Source organism: Rutilus rutilus, assembly GCF_951802725.1.
Source record: "Rutilus rutilus genome assembly, chromosome: 8".
NCBI classification, from domain to species: Eukaryota; Metazoa; Chordata; class Actinopteri; order Cypriniformes; family Leuciscidae; genus Rutilus; species Rutilus rutilus.
In genome coordinates, this window is record NC_140222.1 from 425,060 (window position 1) to 447,500 (window position 22,441).

General features: G+C 39.2%; 2 protein-coding genes across 3 annotated transcripts in view; both read left to right on the plus strand.

Annotated features, from left to right (window-relative positions):
• Positions 1–12,384, plus strand: part of LOC311295679 (interferon-induced, double-stranded RNA-activated protein kinase-like) — a 48,669-nt gene extending 36,285 nt beyond the window's left edge. The window contains exons 1-3 of one of the 2 annotated variants that reach the window (XM_084417146.1): positions 2,998–4,432; positions 8,516–8,648; positions 9,492–12,384. In XM_084417146.1, coding sequence (XP_084273272.1) covers positions 4,335–4,432; positions 8,516–8,648; positions 9,492–9,629 — 369 coding nt within the window. In that variant the 5' untranslated portion in view covers positions 2,998–4,334 and the 3' untranslated portion in view covers positions 9,630–12,384. Of the gene's footprint in view, positions 1–2,997; positions 4,433–8,515; positions 8,649–9,491 lie in introns of those variants that run through there. The other variant, XM_084417147.1, reaches the window with a different exon arrangement.
• Positions 12,385–19,425: 7,041 nt separating this feature from the next.
• Positions 19,426–22,441, plus strand: part of LOC311295678 (uncharacterized protein) — a 317,448-nt gene continuing 314,432 nt past the window's right edge. Inside the window, exon 1 of the mRNA XM_084417145.1 lies at positions 19,426–22,226. The gene's annotated coding sequence lies outside the window, so the exon portion shown is untranslated. The remainder of the gene's footprint in view (positions 22,227–22,441) is intronic.

The window sequence follows — 22,441 nt, forward strand, 5'->3', positions numbered from 1 at the left end:
TGGTTCCACCTGGATCCACTCTGAAAAAAAGCCACTCTGGAAAAAGCTCCTCTCACGGACTTTGTGACTTTCTGTTTTGGTGTTGAACCATGGATACACTCAAACTATTTTGCATTCTCTCAGTACTTTTCTCATATTTCTCAGTGCCTCGCGTTACGTCATGTGTAGTCAAACAACAAGTCCTAGCTCAGTTAGGTAGTAAAGCATACCATGTCTATTCACATGATAGAGACTCTGCCTCCTTAATGATTTTACGGACTTTTGGGCAAATGCCTGACAAATTCTCTGTTGCCCCAGCTGTCATGTTTTATGATGAGAACGCTTATTAGAATTATTGCTTTACCTAACAAACTGCACTCAACTGTATTGTTAAAACACCATTACTATAGTGCCTCAGCTGTGCTCTGTCGGGCCTTGATTATATTACTGCTTATGATCTCTGGTAATGTTCATGTCCACCCTGGCCCGTCTTCTTCTTCTGATGTTCTTTCTGGTGTTGCTTCTCCTATGGGTCATGTGGCCTTGAATGACCTAAGTTTTGAAGACTTTTGTAAGCGCAAAAATCTTGGCTTCCTGCATGTAAACACAAGAAGCATATTACCTAAACTGGACCAGCTTAAAATATGGGTTGAGAGTTCTAGACCTGATGTCTTAGTGATCACCGAAACATGGTCCCTCTACCCTTAACTGGTTACAACCTGTTTCGCCTGGATAGGTCATCTAAGGGTGGGGGGGTGGCAATTTTCACCAAAGAATATCTTCAATGTAGTATAGCCCTGACAAAGTCTATACCCAAACAGTATGATCTTCTTGTCCTTAACATTAAATTATCAAACAGCTTTTCTTTATCTGTGGCTGGCTGCTATCGCCCTCCATCTGCACCAGCATGTACTCTAGAGGCCTTAGGCAATGCTCTTGCACCTTTCACCAGGTCTGAGTTGATCCTACTGGGCGATCTAAACTGGGACATGCTTAAGCCCCCTGAGAAAGTTGTACAACAGTTTGACTGCCTAAACCTTCACCAAATCATAAACCTGCCTACTTGAGGACTTATATGAGGACAACACAAAAAATTGTGATAAGGCCACATTGATAGATGTTGTGCTCACTAACGCCCCACTCTTGTACCAACCGGGTGTCTTTTGCAATGATCTCAGCGACCACTGTTTCACTGCCTATGTTAGAAAACAACTTTTTGTCAAACAGCCTGTCATAATCACTACTAAGCGTATCCTAAAACTTTTTGACGCTCAAGCTTTCTTGTGTGATTTGGCTTATGTGAGTTGGTATAGAGTCAGCCTGATTCCCACTGTGAGTGACACATGGTTGTTGTTTAAAGACCTTCTTACTGCAGTGATCAACAAACATGCGCCATACAAAAAGATACGCATAAAAAACCGCAACAGCCCATGGGTTAACCGTGACCTAGCTGTTCTGCTTCAACAAAAAAATTCAGCCTGGCGCAAAGCCCGCAAGACACAATCTGCTGAAGACACCCTTTTATTTAGACAAATCAGGAACAAGGCCACACAGCCTTTTTTATTAAAATTGCTGCCCCTGTCATTGCGGCTCCATTAACAGCACTCATTAATCTCTCCATCCATACATCCGAGATTCCACCGGCTTGGAAAGAAGCGGTGGTGCTTCCACTATATAAGGGCGGTAATCAGGCTGATCTAAACAATTACAGGCCAATTTCAATCCTGCCTTGTGTGTCTAAAATTGTGGAGAAACTTATCAACAAACAACTTATCAATTATCTGAACACTTACGATATCATATCCGGGGCACAGTCTGGCTTCCGATCAGGGTATGGTTGTGTTACAGCTACCACTAAAGTACTCAATGATATTACATCTGCGTTAGATACCAAACAACACTGCGCTGCTATATTCATTGACCTTGCAAAAGCTTTTGACTCTGTGGTCCACAACATACTCATTGACAGACTCAGCAGCATTGGTGTCACTGATCACTCACTGGTTTGGTTCACAAATTTTCTTTCACACCGGGTTCAAAGTGTAAGATTAGAAAACCTTGTATCTTCCCGATCTGCTCTCTCCCGATCATCAGGGGTGTGCCCCAAGGTTCTATCCTTGCTCCAACTCTTATTTTAATTTATATTAATACCATTCCATCGGCAGCTGGCAATTCTTTCATTCACTGATGATACAGTTCTTTATGCCACAGGTCCCTCCCCTGATGCTGTTCAAGCTACCCTGCAAGAAAGCTTTTACCAACTTCAACAATCCTTTACACAACTCAACCTCAGTCTCAATACCTCCAAAACAAAAATCATGTGGTTTCACCGAAAGGGTACTACGCCTCCACCTGCACTTAACATCACCACCTGTAATGGGGCTACTTTAGAACAAGTCACTACATATAAATACTTGGGCATCTGGTTGGACACATCTCTTACTTATTCTACCCACATATCTAAGCTGCAATCTAAGGTTAAAGCCAAGCTTGGTTTTCTTTACAGAAACCGCTCTTCATTCACCACTTCTGCCAAACTTACTCTTATTCAAATGACCATCCTACCCATTGTAGACTACGGAGACACCATTTACAGGGTTGCTTGTAAATCCACCTTGTCAAAACTTGACACTCTTTATCATTCCGCTATCAGGTTTGCCACAAATGCTCCGTCCAACACACACCACTGCGCTCTTTACACATCTGTCAACTGGTCCTCCCTTCACAATCGCCGTAAAATTCACTGGTTCACTTTCATTTACAAGACCATTCTTGGCCACTCACCGCCTTACTTAGGTCACCTGCTGCAGCCAAAGCCCGTCACTTATGATACCCGGGCTTCACTTTATCTTCAATTAATAATCCCCAAAACCAAACAGCCATCGGTCTAATATCATTTCAATCTGCTGCCGCTCGGGACTGGAATTCGCTCCAAAATACTCTCAAAATTGATAAGCAAATTCAGCGCGAGCTGTGTGGAAAAGCCCATTTCCACCTCTCTTCCGCGTAAAATGCAGGTTTTACACTCACGGTCTTCCAGGCCAAGTGCATGCAAACACTGGCGCCTAATTTCCAAGTCTGCTGGAAAGCTATGCAGTCCAGCAGTGCTGTTGCATCCAGCAACACTACACCTACCACTGTACTAAATACAGATAAATCTACGCTAGATCATCCAAGGGCGTGGTGAGCTCGTACCAAGGGAGGGCGTGGTGAGCTGGAACCTGCTTACGTCACGCAGTACCGCAACATCCAATAGGAAAATTCAACTGCAGTAGCCACCGTTCAACCTGAAGAGGGCAGCACTCAGACGTTTTTACACCATATATTGTAGAATTAAAACACTTTATACCCAAATGTCAAAAAAGTTACTCGAATCAATGAACAGCACTAATAAAGCCCCATTCTTACAGATCATTAACTAAAAAAAGTTGGTTTAGGGTTTAGTTACCCTTTAAATACCGGACAAACATTTCATTTACACGTTCAGGTAATCTGTAATATTTGCCCACTTCTATACGATAGAAATGCTACAGGGACTGTAATTTCTTCAAGAACATGTGGACTTCAAAACATGCAAACTCAGAGCGAGGGTTTAAACTTTTATTCTGAAATCGCGAGGAACAGTTCGCATATATTTAGAACATATTGATGTATTCTCCGGTGTTGGCTTAGTTTTACAAATGATTTACCTTACAAATCTGATGAAATGGCTCACATTCGTCTCTGAAAGACCACCATCTCTTTCATATTAAAACATTCATTATATTGAGCCAAGATTCAGATACGAGTTTCTCCTGACAGCAAATGTGAACTTCGCAGACGGCATAACGTTTGCATTTTATCGATTCCAATAAGGTCAAAAAAATAAATAAATAAATAAAAGTGGATTTCATTCATTTGCAAAACATGTAATTGTAGCTGAATATCATAAACAAATATCAACAAGTTAAAGAACGCTTACAGAACGTTTGACTGGTTTAAAAATACCATAGAAAAACAACTAGCCTAATATTCATTTCAAGCATTATTAAAGACAAGTAAACAGTCAGTAATAAAAGAACAAATAAACTAATGAGCAATTGCAACAGATACAACTGAACAAAGATGCGATTGAAATAAGATTTTCAGTATTCAGGTTCAGAAACTGGAATCAAACACTGCCCTTTATCAATAAAATATACATTACTTGTTATTGTTATTCGAGCATTAATAAAAAATGTAAAAAAAAAAAAAAAACCAGAACAGTAGGTGGCGCTATGAACCTATAACCTTTGTTTGTTTGCTACTAGGCGCCAGTTAATGCATAAAAGAAGAAACAACGCGGACGAACATCAAAATTCAATGAACAAAAAAACATGCATCCCGTTTCAAACATATTTTCTTACGGCCAGAGGACTGGACAGAGGGTGGCCTTCATTAATGAAGGCCAAACTGGACCCCCGAATGGCCCAAGGTAACACATCTAGTGAACTCTCTCAGCCGCTGCTGTTTCTGTGAGTTTACTCCTGTAACCTGTTGATCATCAGTGCTGGGAATCTTGAACCGGTAACACTAGTGTTGAGGCTCTCGACTGCATTGACTCGGGTTTGCTTGTGTTGGCATAATATATGTTTAGCCACATTGTGAACCTTGTGTATATTTTAAATGTAGAAGACACGAAATGTAAATATATGAAATGTAGAGCAGTATTTCTCAAATGGTGGGTCGTGGAGTGTGCAGTCTCAGAAACCGCAACAAACGTTTATTTTGTTTGTTTGCTTTTCACAATAAACGTAATGGTCTAGTTGCTCGCGGCCGCCATGTTGGATTTCCGGTCAGCGAATGTAGGAAAAGATTTCACTTTTTCCGGTTTCACTTTATGCCGAGGAGATGCACAGGTTATGCACTCTTTCTCCTGTTGATTCTGTGGTTCAGCGATTAGTGAAATCTCTTCCTTCATATAAAACACTAAAGTGTGTAATATAGATTTCCTGATTATGTTCTGATTGCTGATGGACTCAATGGCTCAAAAACTGCTTCTCTTTCTGAGTGTAACTCGACCCTCATCAATGTCAACTATTGTCAAGCCAAATATCGATCCTCATCAGAGATGTAGAAGCATAATAATGGAATATGGAACTTAGTAACTTTATTTGGTATTATTGCTAACTGTTTTTACCTAGTATGCAATTTAAATTTCATATAATTTCCAGTGTATTTCATCTATTATTTACTGCATTTCTTTTGTGCAAGTGAGATGAGTAAAGAGCATCCGTTGCATAAATCCTCATCTGGGGCCTCATTTATAAAGTTTGCGTACGCACAAAACGGGGCTGAAAACATGCGTACGCCAGTTCCTGCGCAAAAGGTGGGATTTATAAAGAAAAACTTGACGGGAAAATTGTTGAGCCGTTTAGTGAAACTGACGCAAATAACAGTTTAAATAAAATACTTATGATATAAACATTTATATTAAATATGCCATTCAAATTAATGGAGTTAGTACATGTTAGTTATAATTTACTTAAACATGAAATCATTACTGAAGTTACAATTTTTTTTTAAATTCAATCATTAGAAATATTTGTTGTGAATGCGATGTTTTGAACACTTTTCCTGTGGCGTGCTTTAATATTTTAACCACAGAGATAATTGCTTATTATGATAATACCAGATTGTCTGAGAAAATAGTTTCGTGCAAATAATGCCCAAGGCCTATCTGTTTCCATAAAAAATATAAATCAATTAAAAATACAATTCGGCAAGTGGAAAAGATTGAGAAAAACTTTCTCTGAAATGTATTTTACTCTATTTGATTTATGTAGGCTATTCAAAAACAAGGCAAGGATAGACAACTACTTGATTTGTATTAATGTAATGTTTCTTGTACCGTTTATATCATTTTAATATGATTATTCATCCACGTGATAAGTTTAAGTGCAGATGTTTTGTTGATGTGCAGATGAGGATCTGCATAGTAAAACTAGGCGTTGAAAGCTCATATATGGTTATTTCGGGTGGAGACGCATGTGCGCACAATCTTCCGCTGACTGGGATTTACAAAGAGAATTCTGCGCAGGGTCTGGCGTACGAACGGTTTTATAAGTCTGAATATTTTTTTGTGTACGTTATTTGACAATAACCATAAATAACCATTGTGTCCGGGACACGTTTTTTTTTTTTGTTTTTTTTTTTTGAAGGGAAAAGTGAGAGAATTGTAGCCCATCCGGACAAATGCCCTGATTAAAACAATTTTTAATACAAAAATAAATAAAAAATAGGGAATCGAGGATGATTATGTATTATTTCATTTAATGTAAGTGGTGATTGATAGCCTATAGTTGATAGGCCTACCTAAGGCTAGGAAACGACAGGCTACTAAGTACTAAGACAAAGTTGCGCTGTTGAGGCTTGCGATAACTCATCAGATAACTCTATAACGTTTATAGCATATTATAGTTAAGAAAAAACAATATATAGCCTTGGCTACACACGACCAGAGTGCTGTTTTGCTGAATGCCATCAAGATTGAAACCGAGACTGATTTCATAATCATAACAGTTCAATAAACAAGTAGTTAAAATTAAGTCACTTACATTTTAGACGCAATGACTTGTTGAATTGATGAACAATGAATTGTTCTGTTTCAGCAGCAAAAATAGTTCCAAACAAACATCACAGCAGAACCTCACAGCAACACTCAGCCATGTTTCATTAATGAATGATTCAGCGTTTTGAACGAATCGGTTGAGTCAAAGATTCAATTACCTATTAAACTGCCTCATTCTGAATGAATCAGCCTTTTGAACGAATCGTTTGAATGAATGACTCAATGACTCGCTCATTAAGACGGTCGCCTGCCGCCTCCTACTGGCGGTTTAGTTTCATAAAGTATCATTCTTTTCAACATTCCTTATTTGTATATTCAAAAATATATAAAATAATCTAATTTAATATACAGTTATAATTTTCAATGTAAATTATTTAATTTGATTGTCTTATTATTTTAATTTATTTTAATAATAATCAAATAATCAAATTTAAGAATTTGAAATGAAAGATGGAGCAAACATTTAATAAAATTAGGGGAAAAAAATGCCCTTTATAAAAGGTACAAAAATTATTCTGAGTGTTTTCCAACAGTGATGTAATGAAATGATGTATTAAGGAATTGTAATTTTGCCAAAAGAAGAACTTTTATTTTAAATAAATGTTAATTTTTAATTAGCCAACTTCAGTGTGATATGTTATCCAACACAGTCTCACCCCCAAACGTCACATACTGACGCGTCTTGACCAAACGGCAATATACGACGAAAAGGGTACCCCTAAAACGTCCGTATGTGACTATTCGGGTTATGGGTAGGTTTAGGTATGCGTTAGGGTACCGCTAAGAGGCGCTGCTGGTGCGCTTATGTCTTCGTCTCATATGGACGTTTTAGGGGTACCCTTTTCGTCGTATATTGCCGTTTGGTCAAGACGCGTCATTATGTGACGTTTTGGGGTGAGACCGGGCTGTGTTATCATGCTTAACACTGAGAATTTGAATAATTGTATTGTGATGGGTATGCAGATAATCAAAGAATATGGGCGGTTTGCGGGTCAATTATTTATTTTTAACAGTGGATTCGGGTGACTCAAAGTGATTAATGAATTTATCTTTAAAATTTACAAAAATCTATTCCGGGGGGGCATGCTGGGGGCTGGGTTGGAAAATATGTGACGTCATTATGTTGTGGCAAACGACAAGACATGAAATTTCTCTCTACTTAAATTTCAATCTTAATGTTGTCTTAATGTCTTAAAAATGTCTTAAATTTGACTAACTGAAACCTGCAGGAACGCAGCATCCTTTGGCTAGTGTTACATGATCCCGCTATTCTTGCAAATGCTTTTAAACCATTCATGCGCGATAAGACAAAAAAGAACTCAATGTCCTCCTGACACACACACACACACACACACACACACACACACACACACACACACACAACACGAGCCACAAATAGACGCGCGCCAGTTCTCTTTTGCGGTAGAACGAACACGCATGTATGCCAAAATGAACGCGCTGCCTGTGAATGTCTGACTGTGACACACACTAATAAGACTCGCGCTAATATCGTGCGTGCGCACAAAACCGCATGCCAGAATACAGTTCTCTTTCGAGCTTGAACGAACAATAACACACAAAATTGTGCCAAAATTTCTTTTTGTCGAGTATCTTAATAACATAAGAGAAGTCTTATGATGAACGTGAAGAGTTGTGATGACTTGTGAGGCGCGTGTGAGATCCGCGTCTCTGACAGCAGCGGTAGCTCTTAAAGGGACAGTACACAGTAGCCACTCACTGCTCTTGACTAAAGAACTATTTTCTTTAGGCAGATTATTACTAATCTGTGTGTGCATTTATTTTCCTTGAGAACCAAGCAAGTTGACTCATGAAACCATTTGTTTATTATATCGCAATCGCAATATTGACCATTATCATAATATGAATTTTTCCCCAAATCGTACAGACCTATATTAGATTCTCCTTCCTCATCTTTCCCTCTGTCAGGTTCACGGTCCGGGTCCAGGTCGGGGACGAGGAGTTCCCGGAGGGGTCTGGCCTGACTAAAAAAGCGGCGAGGGCGGCAGCGGCCCGAAAGGCTCTATGGCTGTTAAGAAGGAGAGGGCCGCTGCCAGAGAGGGTGAGAGAACGACTGACACCACAGAAAGAGTGTGATGACCGAGAGAGGAACAGGAGAAATGGAAGCTCTAGAAAGATGGAAACTGCAGGAGAGATGAGAACTAGTCCGTAGAAGTCCAAGATCCGGCCGTGAAACAACCAAATGTGTTTCTGACCTCCTGTGGCGTTTAGGTGCGGCTCGAGCTGAAAGCGACACCGTAATGAAAGCCACTGATATGAAGCGGCAGCGGTTCCTGCTCTGAGGTCAAAGGTCAAGCCTACAGTCCAACTGTGTCACATCGAGACTCTTCACTGAAGTCTCCTTTAATATGAAACGCTTTCGTTTGCTCACACTGGAGTTCAGCTTTATGCTTTACAGTAGATTCTTCATATTCCACTCTGGAAATATATTATTTCTACACTGATTGGCTGATAATTACGCCAACGGTCCCCTTCAGATGATATTCTATTAATCTGTGAACCGTCACCAGTGATTGTAATCGAGTCTCTGTGAAAGATGATTGACACTGACAGCTAGTGAAGAGCATGAGGGTTTGAGGGTTTAGCAGCAGAGAGGGTCACAGCAGAGACTCGTTCAGAAACAGAGAAATGCACTAATAGTGCTAAAACTACTCCGACTAGTAGCCATCAGTGTCTGGGACTGTTTTCCATTGTTATTCCAGGTAAAACAGACGAGACGCACCGCAGTAAACCTGTAGCGACCCGTATGGCTTCTAGAGGAGACGCTTCAGCCGTTTAATACAGAACTAGAGTCAGGCGTTCACTAACACACGCTTTCATTCCCGTCTGCTTCATTTTCTGTGTGTCACATGATCTAATCTCGAGTCTCTCTCTGTCCTGGCAGAGACTCAGAGGACAGCCACGGCTGCAGGACTTCCTGAACCAGCAGTCCCTCTCTGGCCTGGAGCAATATGCAGCCGCTCGTGGGGAGGAGCTCATCCTGGTGGAGCGGATTGGGCTCCCCGATTGCCAATTCAGGTAAGGGTTAACACACACACACGCTCACAAGCCCATGCTCACACGGGTGCTCACTCACATGCGCACACACACACACACTCTGTCGCCTTTTTCGCCTTAGAGATACGAGATAGATCTATCTATCTATCTTCAAATCATATCTGTCTGTCTGTCTCTGTTTGTCTGTCTAACTTATCTATCTATCTTTCTAACTAACTTATCTTTATTTCTTTCTGACTAATCTAATAATAAATCGCCTAAATAATAAAATCAACTCCTTTTACAGGAAAAGAGGAACGAACCGCTACATCAAAAAACCCTGACACCAGATCAGATGTTAGCCATACTCTATGAAGGGGAACTGGCACATAACCCATTTCAATTCCTTGTACAATAGTGCTTGTTTCACATGCAGTCTCCGTACAGAAAGGTAACACATCTGCTAACACAAAAGACTGCGATCCCCCTGTGTCACGTAAGATTTTCACCCCGCGCTGATCCTCAACTCTTCCAGTCAACGACACAGAACCCTCGAACACAAAAGGTTTAAAACAGTCCTCAGCACTGTCTCCCAAAACAGGAGAAGATTGAGAAACAGTTCTAAGTAACACCACTCCACGAGACTGACTTACCGCCTCAGGTCGCGTTTGTTTCTTCTTAAGGCTGTAACATTCAGAAATAGAATGCCCTATTTTACGGCAGTAACTACACTCCTTCCTAAATCTCACCCCTAAAGGCTTAATTTTAGAGTCAGTATGACAAACTTCATTTTCTTTTTGAAAACTAGATCCTGATTCTGATGAAGATCTAACAAAAGTAGTTTTATGCATTAAAGCATACTCATCAGCCAGAATAGCTGCCTGTTGGACTGTAGTTACCTTTTGTTCATTCAAATAAAGAGCTGTACGTTCTGGAACTGAATTTTTAAACTCTTCAATAAGCACAAGCTCGCGCAAAGATTCATAATCAGTAACCTTAGAGGCTTTAATCCACCTGTCAAATAATGTGCTCTTTTCCCGAGTGAATTCAACGTACGTTTGAGAAGCAGATTTTTTAGTCATACAGAAGCGTTGCCTATAGTGCTCGGGCACTAATTCGTACGCACGCAAGATGGCATTTTTTACAGCATCATACTGAACGCTCTCTTCTAAAGATAATGACGCGCACACCTCCTGTGCTTTCCCAGTGAGCTTACACTGCAGCATCAACGACCAAGATTCCTTAGGCCATTTCAAAGCCATAGCTATCCGCTCAAAAGCCTGAAAGTATGCTTCCACCTCTTTTTCTCTAAAAAGCGGCACTAATGCAATATTTTTCGTCACACTAAACGCAACTGCCGACGAAGAATCTAACACCGGGACAGGCACAGAATTACCAGAGCCATTTCCAACTGCTACAGAGTTGGCAGTACTGGAGTCTACAGGCGATCGATTTTCTAACACCGGTTCCTTTTGCTGTCTCAATTCTAACTCTCGCAACCGAATTTTAGTATCTGCCTCGATACGATACCTCTCCAATTGATGTTCTAATTCGTCTTTTCGCGCCTGAGCTCTATCTTGAGCCTCCAACTGCAGTCGAGCAACACGCACTTTCACACGAGCCTGAGACATTGATGACATATCAGTAGAAATTGACAACGGTTCAAACTTTGGCATAGACAACGGTGGACCTACCATACCGATATTCAATGGAGTGACAGGAGCAGGAGCTTCTCCTGTAACAAGGACTAATGGTTCACCCTGCTGCGTTACTTCAGCGTCACCAGGTAACACCCCTTTGTCGATAAGACCAACCAGCAAACAAGTTTTCAACTCTTTTTTAAGTAACACTCTAGAAACAGATATCTCATACTGTTGAGCAATCATATATAAATCCTCTTTCCGACAGTTATCCAACATTTCAACCCTCGGTTGTTTAATAAATTCGTTCAAATCAAACGTCGCCATTATCAAACAATATGAATCAAGCAAGCATACTCCGGACCTCTCTACCTAGCCACACAACTAACTACAACCTCTCTAATCTTCAGAGGGTTACCAGTTAAGAGATAAAATCTCTCCCCAGGAATACCTCCAAAAATAACAAACTAAAATAAAAAACTCAACATAACAAACAGTAATCCGATGGAAAGTCCGGCGCTAAGCACGGCCAGCTGGATCACTCTAAATAACCGGAGCAACTAACCCTAATCATACAACGCGATCTCTCTTCAAGATCCCGGACGAGCCCCCAATTTATGTTACGACCTCTCACAAATAGATATTGACTCAAAGAGAAGAGAGAATTCGTAACATAAAGAAGAACGAAGGAACGGCTGAATCACTGCAATGATTTATTTACTCACTCACAACGGACGTTACAACCACGAACATTTCATCCGATAAATGGATCAAACAGTACGGACAACAGTTAACAAACATACAGCTACTAGAAGACGAATTGTTTGCTGGTTAGCCCACAAGATCTGAAGACGCCCTCCTTTCTCCTCCTCGTTGGCGTTTTATACAAGTCACTTCCACCAGGCAAATCCCGAACAGGTGCGTCCACCTGGAGACAGAAAGAGCGCGCGCACACGCTCAAAAAAATAGAGAGCGCGCGCACCTGCTCAGAAAAACACCAAGACAAACAAAGGAGGGACAAAACAAAGGAGAAGTAAACGCAGATCGTAACAAAACCAAAAAAGAAACAGCCAGCTTACCAATACCGTGTTCCATTCCATGTGAAGTCAAACAAGTAGTTGCCTTGAACATCTTTAATATGTTTACTTTGAGAGAGAATCCCACGGTATTCAGAATCAGAATCAGAATCAGAATCAGAAAGAGCTTTATTGCCAAGTGTGCTTGCACCCACAAGGAATTTTTCTTGGTACTGAAGCTTCCAGTGCACATATACAAATACAAATACAACAAGAACAACAAGAACATACAACAAGAACATAGTAATACATAACAACAAAGGTGGATGGTTCAATGTGCTCAAGTGCAAACACACCTCTCCCTAAAAGGGCAAAATAATATATAATAATAAAAATAAAACATGAACCCAAGTGCACCTATATGTTACACAGCGAACCAACTTATCCTTTTAAAGTGTTAAATCCTGTAAAACTGTGTGATGTAATATGAGGTGCAGGAAGTAAAAAAAAAAAAAATCAAATCAAGCATTGGTTTTCACTGTGATAAAGCCTACTAGTTGAATTTGGTTACACTATTCTCTGTATACAGTACAAATGTCCTATCTACAATTTATTTAAAAATTTATTAACTAAAAATAGTGACGATGTTTATCTTAACCATAGACTGTTACATTACGTCACATTAACGCCAGCCCATGACTGTATAGAGGCGCCAGCCAGTTAAGTCCGAGGGGACGTCAGCGGCGGTCAACGAACGCATCCATCAGGTGCTGCGAGTGCGAAGCAAAAGCCTGAATAGGCACGCAAAGAAGCACAGCTCGTAATGCAGGTCATCGATTTTGGAGTGATTGCAATGTATTTTAAATATAAACTTGTGGGCTACTGTAGATCAGCGTCATTTCTGGAAAAATCATTCACCGCTTTGTTAGTCTACGAGTTTAAAAGAGCGCGAGCGTCATTAACGTGCCCAGACGCGACGCTTTGAATTTGCGCGTACAATGAATAACATCGCGTTGGGAGCTGACTAGTAAAAAAGCTACAAAAGTAAAAGACAAGACGTTTGTATTCAAAGTTAAAAAACCAACACACTGCAACATTTTTAAATGTTTCAAATAAAGGATATCATATGGGTCATATGGGTCTCTATTGATTAAATGGGAGGGAAACATCCTGCCCATAACGCAGCTATGAAAACAATTATAAAAGCACGTTCATGTTCATCTACTGAAGTGGTATTCTGGAACTGTAAATAAACTGAATAAAACAGCAAAATAACAACAAGAACAATAACATCATTAAACAAAAAAGAGATTACCTTAGATAAAGTTTGATGTAGTAGGCTACCAGTAAAAAGTCTGGACCCATTACTATTTTTAATGTTTTTGAAAGAAGTTTCTTATTATTCTCTACAAGCCTGCATTTATTTGATCAAAAATACAGAAAAAAAACAGGAATATTCAGCGAGCATGTGTTAAATATATAAAAGTGATAGTGAAGACTTTTTGAAAACAACTTAATCAAAAAATCCTGAAAAAAAGTATCACATGTTATAAAATAAATATTAAGCACCATTTCTAACATTTGATAATAAATCAGAATAATATAAAGTTTTCACGTGACACTAAATTCAGCTTTGCATCACAGAAATATATTTTAAAGTATAGTAAAATAGAAAACCATTATTTTAAATTGTAATAATATTTCACTATATTATTTTACTGTATTTTTGATCAAATAAATCCAGGCTTGATGAGCATAAGAGACTTCTTTCAAAAACATTAAAAAAAGTAATTTGTCCAAACTTATGTACTGTGTAAGTAAAAATATACTAAATTTAAAATTAAATGTTGTAAAATAAAAAGGTTAGGAATCATATTTGTTTCAAGTGTTTTTTATTGGGGGTGGGGGGCCTCCAACATGAATTTTGCCTAGGGCCTCCTAATGTCTAGAACCGGCCCTGCTTACAAGTGCATGCTTAGGCTACTTTATGATTTGATTTGCCTGCAGTCTGAACAGTGTCAAATTACCTTATGGTGCACAACTTACCTTTGTATGTGTTGATTTGTCGTCCCTCAATGAAGGCTTTGTCTTTGCCCGACAATATGTGTTCTTTTGCATCCTGCTCAGGTTTTATTCTCTTCATTTTTAACATGTTGACAACAAAACATTCCAGACAACATTAGTATGCTATATATATATATATATATATATATATATATATATATATATATATATATATATATATATAAAAAAATTTTTTTATTTTTTTTATTTTTTATTTATGCTTTAAATACAGTACATTATTGTCAGGCTGTAGTCTATATCAATAAATACAACATTTTACACATAAATAGTTGTGAGGTTTTTGAGGCTTGTTACTTTTGATCAAAAAACAGTCTGATTTCAAATTCAGTCCATTTTAAAAGCATTTTATCACTCTCTAATGTGGCACCTCAGATCAAACGAAGCTAAACTCATTATGTTAGAAAAATTAACAATAGAGAGAAAGTTTTAGAAAATCTTACATGTATTACACCTGATTTACATTAAAATAATCAATATAAAAACGAATTGGAAATAGAATCGAAAGCATGTGAATTAAAATTGAATGGAATCATAAAATTTCTGCTAATATCCAGCCCTACAATGAATCAACTTATTTTTTTTGGCAAGCCATTCTAATGACAGTACATTAATGAAAGTATACTTTTACCTTAGCTTCGTTTCTGTTTATTTAGTTACTTCTGTATCATACTCAGGGGCGGATTAAGGTGGTCAGGGGCCCCTAGGCTGCTCTTTGTGTGAGGCCCCCCCCACCCCCCTCACTAAAAATGTATTTAGTGCCATACGCAACTACGGTGAACTGGCATACACACACATTGAGACAGCCAACACTACAGTGTTTTCATTCCTTCAAGTGGTGGACCACAACAGTAAGACAATTACCACCACACCACGTAGGTAAAATGAAAAATTGAACATTACAAACAACCACAAATACAAACAAGGCCCAGTGCTTAGAATTCAACCATTTAATTATGATCAAGAAACACTGGCAGTACAACCAAAACTAACATAATAAACAGAGGAGTAATTGTAAGAGGTTTTTTGTTTGCGCCAGGCACGGCGTTATGGGTGGGCCTGACGGGCTTAGGCCCACCCACTTTTCAGGCCCATCCAAACAAACAAACAAAAACTTAATATATTCAAATTTTGGCAGAAATTATAAAAAAAAAAATCGACAATAAGCTCATAATTTGTGCTAAAATAGTCTAAATATTTAGTTTTAAAAACAATTTTAAAAAGCTGGTATGTCTATTTTGATGTTTCTGCGCAAGTTCAGCAGACAGTGAGGTTCGGGTTTGTTCTGATCAGAACACGTGAGCGGAGAGCGCATTTCTGAATATTCCGCTCCGCTCTAGTCGACTAGTAGTTGTTCATTTAAGCCATTCGTGGACAAATCGCCCCTTTATATTAATTTAATTACTTAGGCTATATACAGGGCGTTTACGTAATATAGCTGCACTCAAGCGCACGACCGCATGCATAAAGCTTGCCACAAAGAACCAGTAAAAGTAATGATTATGAATGTGTCTAAAGTAGCAAGGAGACATTTAATTATTTATTAATAAACTGGTGTTTTCTGTGTCGCTGCAAAGATGAAGTTGACGATGCGGTCTCGCCATGAACGCCAGAGAGAAATGCACATTTCATATGGATTACATATTCAGAGAGTAGCCTGTTTGTTTTGAATATTTTCATTTAAAAGTAGACATTTCAAGCTTTCTATAATAGATAGCCTATATTTCTCAAATCTGTGAGGCACAAGCTGAGTTTCAGCGCCCTCCAGTTCACGTGCAATGCAAGTAATCGTGTCGGCGCCTTATTACATTGTCTGCTGTATATTTGCTTCTTATTTATTAAATACAGGCAATTGGATGATAAAACATTGATCAAAATTAAGATACAATTTATACAAAATGAAAATCTTTTAAAAAAGAGACTACAAAACAAAACTTAATGAAGTGGTCAAAATGTTATACCCATGTCTCCAGACATATTGCGCATCTCATGATGTATCATATCTCTCTCATGCTGCATGCTCACTTTCATACGGAAGAGGATTAGGGCCAAGCAATAATAAAAAAAAAAACCATCTCGAGATTAAAATCATTATAATGCGAGATTAAACTCGTTAAATTGAGAAAAAAACTCGAAATAATCGTGAGAATAAATAATTTCGAGAGTAAAGTCGTTGCGTTTCGAGAAAAAAAGTCTAAATGAAATGTAGAGAATAACTTCGATCAGTGTTCATTGCATAGCCTACTGATAGAGGACATGGCAAAGTTGGATCACTAAGTCAAGCTATATTTTAGACTTTCTTTCAGTAACAAAGCCGTCTAGGTCGGCTAGAGGAGGAGCTGTACCATCATAGAATAATGTCCACTTTAATGCACCCTATAGGCGGATGAGGTTCGAGAAGATTTCAGAATTAGAAACACGCATCCAAACTTTAATTGAGGATAGTAAGAGTGCTAATGCTTTAGATGTTTTGGATGCGCATAGAATAGTGCACACTTTACATGAGTCGGTTCTGGCTGAAGTAGAGCCCGTGCAGCCGGGCAAATGGGTGACAGTGAGGGATCGCTCTAGTCGCGGATCTAAAAACCACTCTTCCGTTCCGATTACCATAACAAATCGATTTGCCCCGCTCAGTGAAACACCCACTGAGAATGATTGTGCCCTAGTTATTGGCGATTCTATTACACGGAACGTGAAAATAGAGACACCAACCACCATAGTCACATGTTTGCCGGGAGCCAGAGAGCCTGACATCAAAGCAAATTTAAAAGTGCTGGCTAATGCTAATCGTAAATTCTCTAAGATCATTATTCATGTCGGCACTAATGATGTTCGACTCCGCCAGTCGGAGATCACCAAAATTAATATTAAAGAGGTGTGTGAACTTGCAAGTACGATGTCAAGGACTGTAATTTGCTCTGGCCCCCTTCCTGTTCGCAGGAGTGATGAGATAGTTAGTAGATTATGTTCGCTTAACGGTTGGCTGTCTCGGTGGTGTCCGCTTAATAATATAGAATTCATAGACAATTGGAAAAGTTTTTGGGGCAAACCTGACCTGTTGAAAAGAGATGGTATTCATCCCTCCTGGGATGGTGCTGCTCTTCTCTCTAGTAATATGGCTCATAGTCTTAGAGCTCAAACATGACAATCTGGGGCTCAGGTCAGGAAGCAGACAGACTGGCTTAACCGACTGTCTGCTAGCGGCCTTGCGTCACCCAGGTCAGATAAATCCCATCACATAGAGCCTCTTTCACCTAGCTATCATCATATAGAGACTGTGTCTGTTCCCCGAATTTGGAAATCCAAAAAACGTTTAAACCCAACTAAGGTTAAAAATTTAATTGATGTTCAACAAATAAAAAACAGCTATAATACAGATGAGCAAATGCTAAAGCTTGGGTTGCTGAATATTCGATCGCTTCAAAAGCACTCATTGTTAATGATATGATTTCAGATAATAACCTAGATGTGCTGTGTTTGACAGAAACCTGGCTAAAACCAAACGATTACATTACTTTAAATGAATCCACCCCGCAAGATTACTGTTATAAACATGAGCCTCATCTGAAACGCAAAGGGGGTGGTGTTGCTGTAATCTATAGTAATAGTTTCAAAACCACTAAGAAATCAAGTTTTAAATATAATTCTTTTGAAGCATTGGTGCTTAATGTAAAAATATATAGTGTAAACGATAAATCACGTTTGAGATTTGTGCTGGCTACTGTATACAGGCCACCAGGGCACCATACAGACTTTATCAAAGAATTTGCGGACTTTCTATCAGAATTAATATTGACTGCAGATAAAGTACTAATTGTTGGTGATTTTAATATACACATCGATAATGAAAAAGATGCATTGGGTTTGGCATTTAAAGACATTGTAAATTCAATTGGAGTTAGACAACACGTGTCAGGACCTACTCATCGTCGTAATCATACTCTAGATCTAATATTATCACACGGAATAGATGTTGATGCCGTTGAAATTCTGCAGCAGAGCGATGACATCTCAGATCATTATCTAGTCTCGTGTAATTTGCATTTAGCCAAGGCTGCAAAGCCGACTCCGTGTTACAAATATGTGAGACCTATCACTTCTGCTACTAAAGATTGCTTTATTAATAATCTTCCTAATCAGTTTCATCATCTCAGCATCCCAGATAGCTTAGAAGAACTAGATATTACAACAGAAACGTTTAACTCTCTCTTTTCCAGCACTTTAGACACAGTTGCTCCGTTGCGCTTAAAGAAGATTAAAGAAAATAGTCCAACGCCATGGTACAACGAGCACACTCGGGCCCTTAAGAGAGCAGCCAGAGAGATGGAGCGCAACTGGAAGAAAACAAAACTAGAGGTATTTCACATTTCATGGAAAGAGAGCTCAATTACTTACAGAGAGGCTTTAAAAGCTGCTAGATCTGCTTATTTTTCAACCCTATTAGAAGAAAATAAACATAATCCTAGGTATTTATTTGAAACGGTGGCTAAACTAACGAAAAATAAAGCTTCAAGCACCGAAGTTTCCAAGCAACACAGCAGTAATGACTTTATGAACTTCTTCACTTATAAGATTGATAATATCAGGGACAAAATTATAACTATGCAACCGTCTACTACAGTATCGCATCAGGCAGTGCATTGTAGTCTCCCTGAGGAAAAATTTGATTCATTCGTTGCTATAGGAGAGGAAGAATTTACTAAACTCATTAAATCATCTAAATCTACAACATGTATGTTAGACCCTATACCGACTAAGCTACTGAAAGAAATACTTCCAGAGGTCATAGATCCTCTTCTTAATATCATTAATTCATCTTTGTCTCTAGGATATGTACCAAAAAACTTTAAGCTGGCTTTGATTAAACCGCTTGTTAAAAAAACGCAACTTGATCCTTCAGAATTAGTCAATTACAGGCCGATCTCGAATCTACCCTTTCTGTCAAAGATACTAGAAAAGGCAGTATCTTCACAACTGTGTTCCTTTCTTGAAAGAAATGATATCTGCGAGGATTTCCAGTCCGGATTTAGACCGTACCATAGTACTGAGACTGCTCTCATTAGAGTCACAAATGATTTGCTCTTATCATCCGATCGTGGTTGTATCTCTCTATTAGTGTTACTCGATCTTAGTGCTGCGTTTGACACCATTGACCACAACGTTCTTTTAAATAGATTAGAACATTATGTTGGCATTACGGGAAATGCACTAGCATGGTTTAAATCATACTTATCTGACCGTTATCAGTTTGTAGCAGTAAATGAAGAGATGTCTTATCAATCACAAGTTCAGTATGGCGTACCACAGGGCTCAGTACTAGGACCGCTGCTGTTCACTCTGTACATGCTACCATTAGGAGATATCATTAGGAAACATGGCATTAGCTTCCACTGTTATGCCGACGATACTCAGCTCTATATTTCTTCAAAACCTAACGAAACTTATCAATTCACAAAATTAACGGAATGCATAGCGGATATAAAAAAATTGGATGACTTGTAATTTCCTACTTCTAAATTCTGAAAAAACAGAGTTTCTAATTATTGGACAAAAAACTTCCTCACGTAATAACCTAGAATACTGTCTAACACTTGATGGCTGCTCTGTTAAGTCTTCGTCGTCGGTTAGGAACCTGGGTGTGCTCTTTGATACCAATCTTTCATTTGAAAGTCACGTGTCTAGTATCTGTAAAACCGCATTTTTCCATCTTAAAAATATATCTAAATTACGTCATATGCTCTCATTGACAAATGCGGAACAATTAGTTCATGCGTTCATGACCTCAAGGCTAGATTACTGTAATGCTCTACTGGGTGGTTGCCCTGCACGCTTAATAAACAAACTACAGCTGGTTCAAAACGCAGCAGCTCGAGTTCTTACCAGAACCAGGAAGTATGAGCATATTAGCCCAGTTCTGTCAACACTGCACTGGCTCCCTATTAAACATCGCATAAATTTTAAAATATTGCTGATTACTTACAAAGCACTAAATGGTTTAGCTCCGCAGTACTTGAGCGAGCTCTTAACGCATTATAGTCCGTCACGTCTATTACGATCTCAAAATTCCGGCCAGTTGATTATACCTAGAATATCAAAATCCACTGCTGGCGGTAGATCCTTTTCCTATTTAGCACCAAAACTCTGGAACAGTCTTCCTACCATTGTCCGGGAAGCAGACACACTCTGTCAGTTCAAAGCCAGATTAAAGACACATCTCTTTGACCTAGCTTTCACATAATACATTGTAGACTTCTATAATTTAATGTTATGCTGCATAGATTAGGTCAGCCGGAACCGGGAACACTTCCCAAAAATCCTGATGTACTCGTTACATCATGAGAAGAATGGCATCTACGCTAATTTTAGTGTCTGTGTTTATCCCAAGGTTTTCCTGCAGCCTGCCGGATCCGGGCCGTATCCAGATCTGACGAAGGACCTTCACCTGGACCGATGACAACGCAGTGCTGAAGTGCCAACTAGTCTCTCCCTATGGAGGATCCCACTACCACTCTACAGATAAGGCGTTGTCGGGAAAATCCGTCTTGCGGTCCTACCCCAAAGCAACAAATAAAATAAAATTCCTTATCAAAATTTATAAGGAAAGACAAGTATTTTGTTTAGGCTTGGCTTGTAGGGAATTCCAAACCTGCGTATATTCTAACGCACATAACTATAGAACCCATTCTAAATGCGCATGTGACCGCCATCAGCGTTTCTCACAGGTTCGCGTTTAAAGTCTGTGTAGAGGGAATGGTGTCGTCTTAGCGGCCCCTAATTTAATAACAAATGATCATTGCGACGGAACCAAATCAATTAAAACTAACTTTAGATGGAAATAACTTAACTCTGCTATAAAGCCGAAACAATCTCTGTTACCTTAAATTATACGCTTATCTCTGTGAAGCTGCTTGACAATCTACATTGTTAAAAGCGCTATATAAATGAAGATGACTTGACTTGACATGAGAAAAAGCGCCATGAATTATGCAAAACATGCAAGACTGCTCTTTGTGCATTAATGTGTCAAGTTCAAAGCTTCATAAAACAATAATTCCACAGTAAAAACTGCTTAAAATGTGGATTTCGTTAGACAACAGCTCTTCTATAATGGGATATTAACGCACCCTCTGATGCGGCCTAGAAAATGCACAACTAGTAGGAATGATGACGCAATAAGGCGACTCTGAATTTGTTTGTCCCATTTAAAACTTTAACGGTCCATAAAAAAAAAAAAACCGGTAGCCTACAGAAATTTGTGCCAATATTTCGGTTTCCACTAGATCAATATATGCTCTATTACTCCCTTTAGTCGGATTTAACGCACCCTTACATATGGCTGAGAAATGCAGAATTTCTTCATTCATTTCTAACAGAGCTTGGTGCGAGCAATGCCATACACACAGGGTGCTTAAGGAAGCGTCGCGTCATTTAAAGGGGAGGTCCGCACGTCAATAAGTAGCCTAACAAACGAATAAGTAACTGGATTCACTGGATTCGTATGCAATGAACTCTGATCGAATGCGTTATTCTCAAGATTGCATTACGAGTTTTTTCTCGAAATTTAACGAGTTTAATCTCGCGATGGTTTTATTTTTTTATTATTGCTTGGCCCTAATACTCTTCCGTACTTTCATAATCAACATTGAGTAAATAAAAAAACAATGATGTCACATTTTCCAACCCAGCCCTCACCCCTGTTGCAACAGTCGTTGTTTAGGTACCTTAAACTGCACGTACAGTCTGAGTCATCGCTGCAACCAGGAGATGGAGAGCTGAGATCCACATCACCTAGCACATCTTCGTCTCTGCCACCCCAGGGTGCTAGCGCGACCAGCGTCGTTGCTAGGAGGGTGCCAGCGCCTCTGCCTCGCGAGTGGATGATAGCCCTGAAGACGCCTAGCAATGGTATACCTTTAGTGGTAGTATACCTTTAGTTAAGTTATACCTTAAGAGTCTTCGTAGCGCGCTAAGAGACAACATTATCAGGAAACGCAGCCCAGGTATGATGCGTAATGCTCTCTGCTTTGGTCAGAACCATGGAGAGCGATCGCGGATAGGTCCGTCCTATGCACCGAAACTTTTTTACAATGCAACAAAATATTTAAAGAGCATCAAGCTAT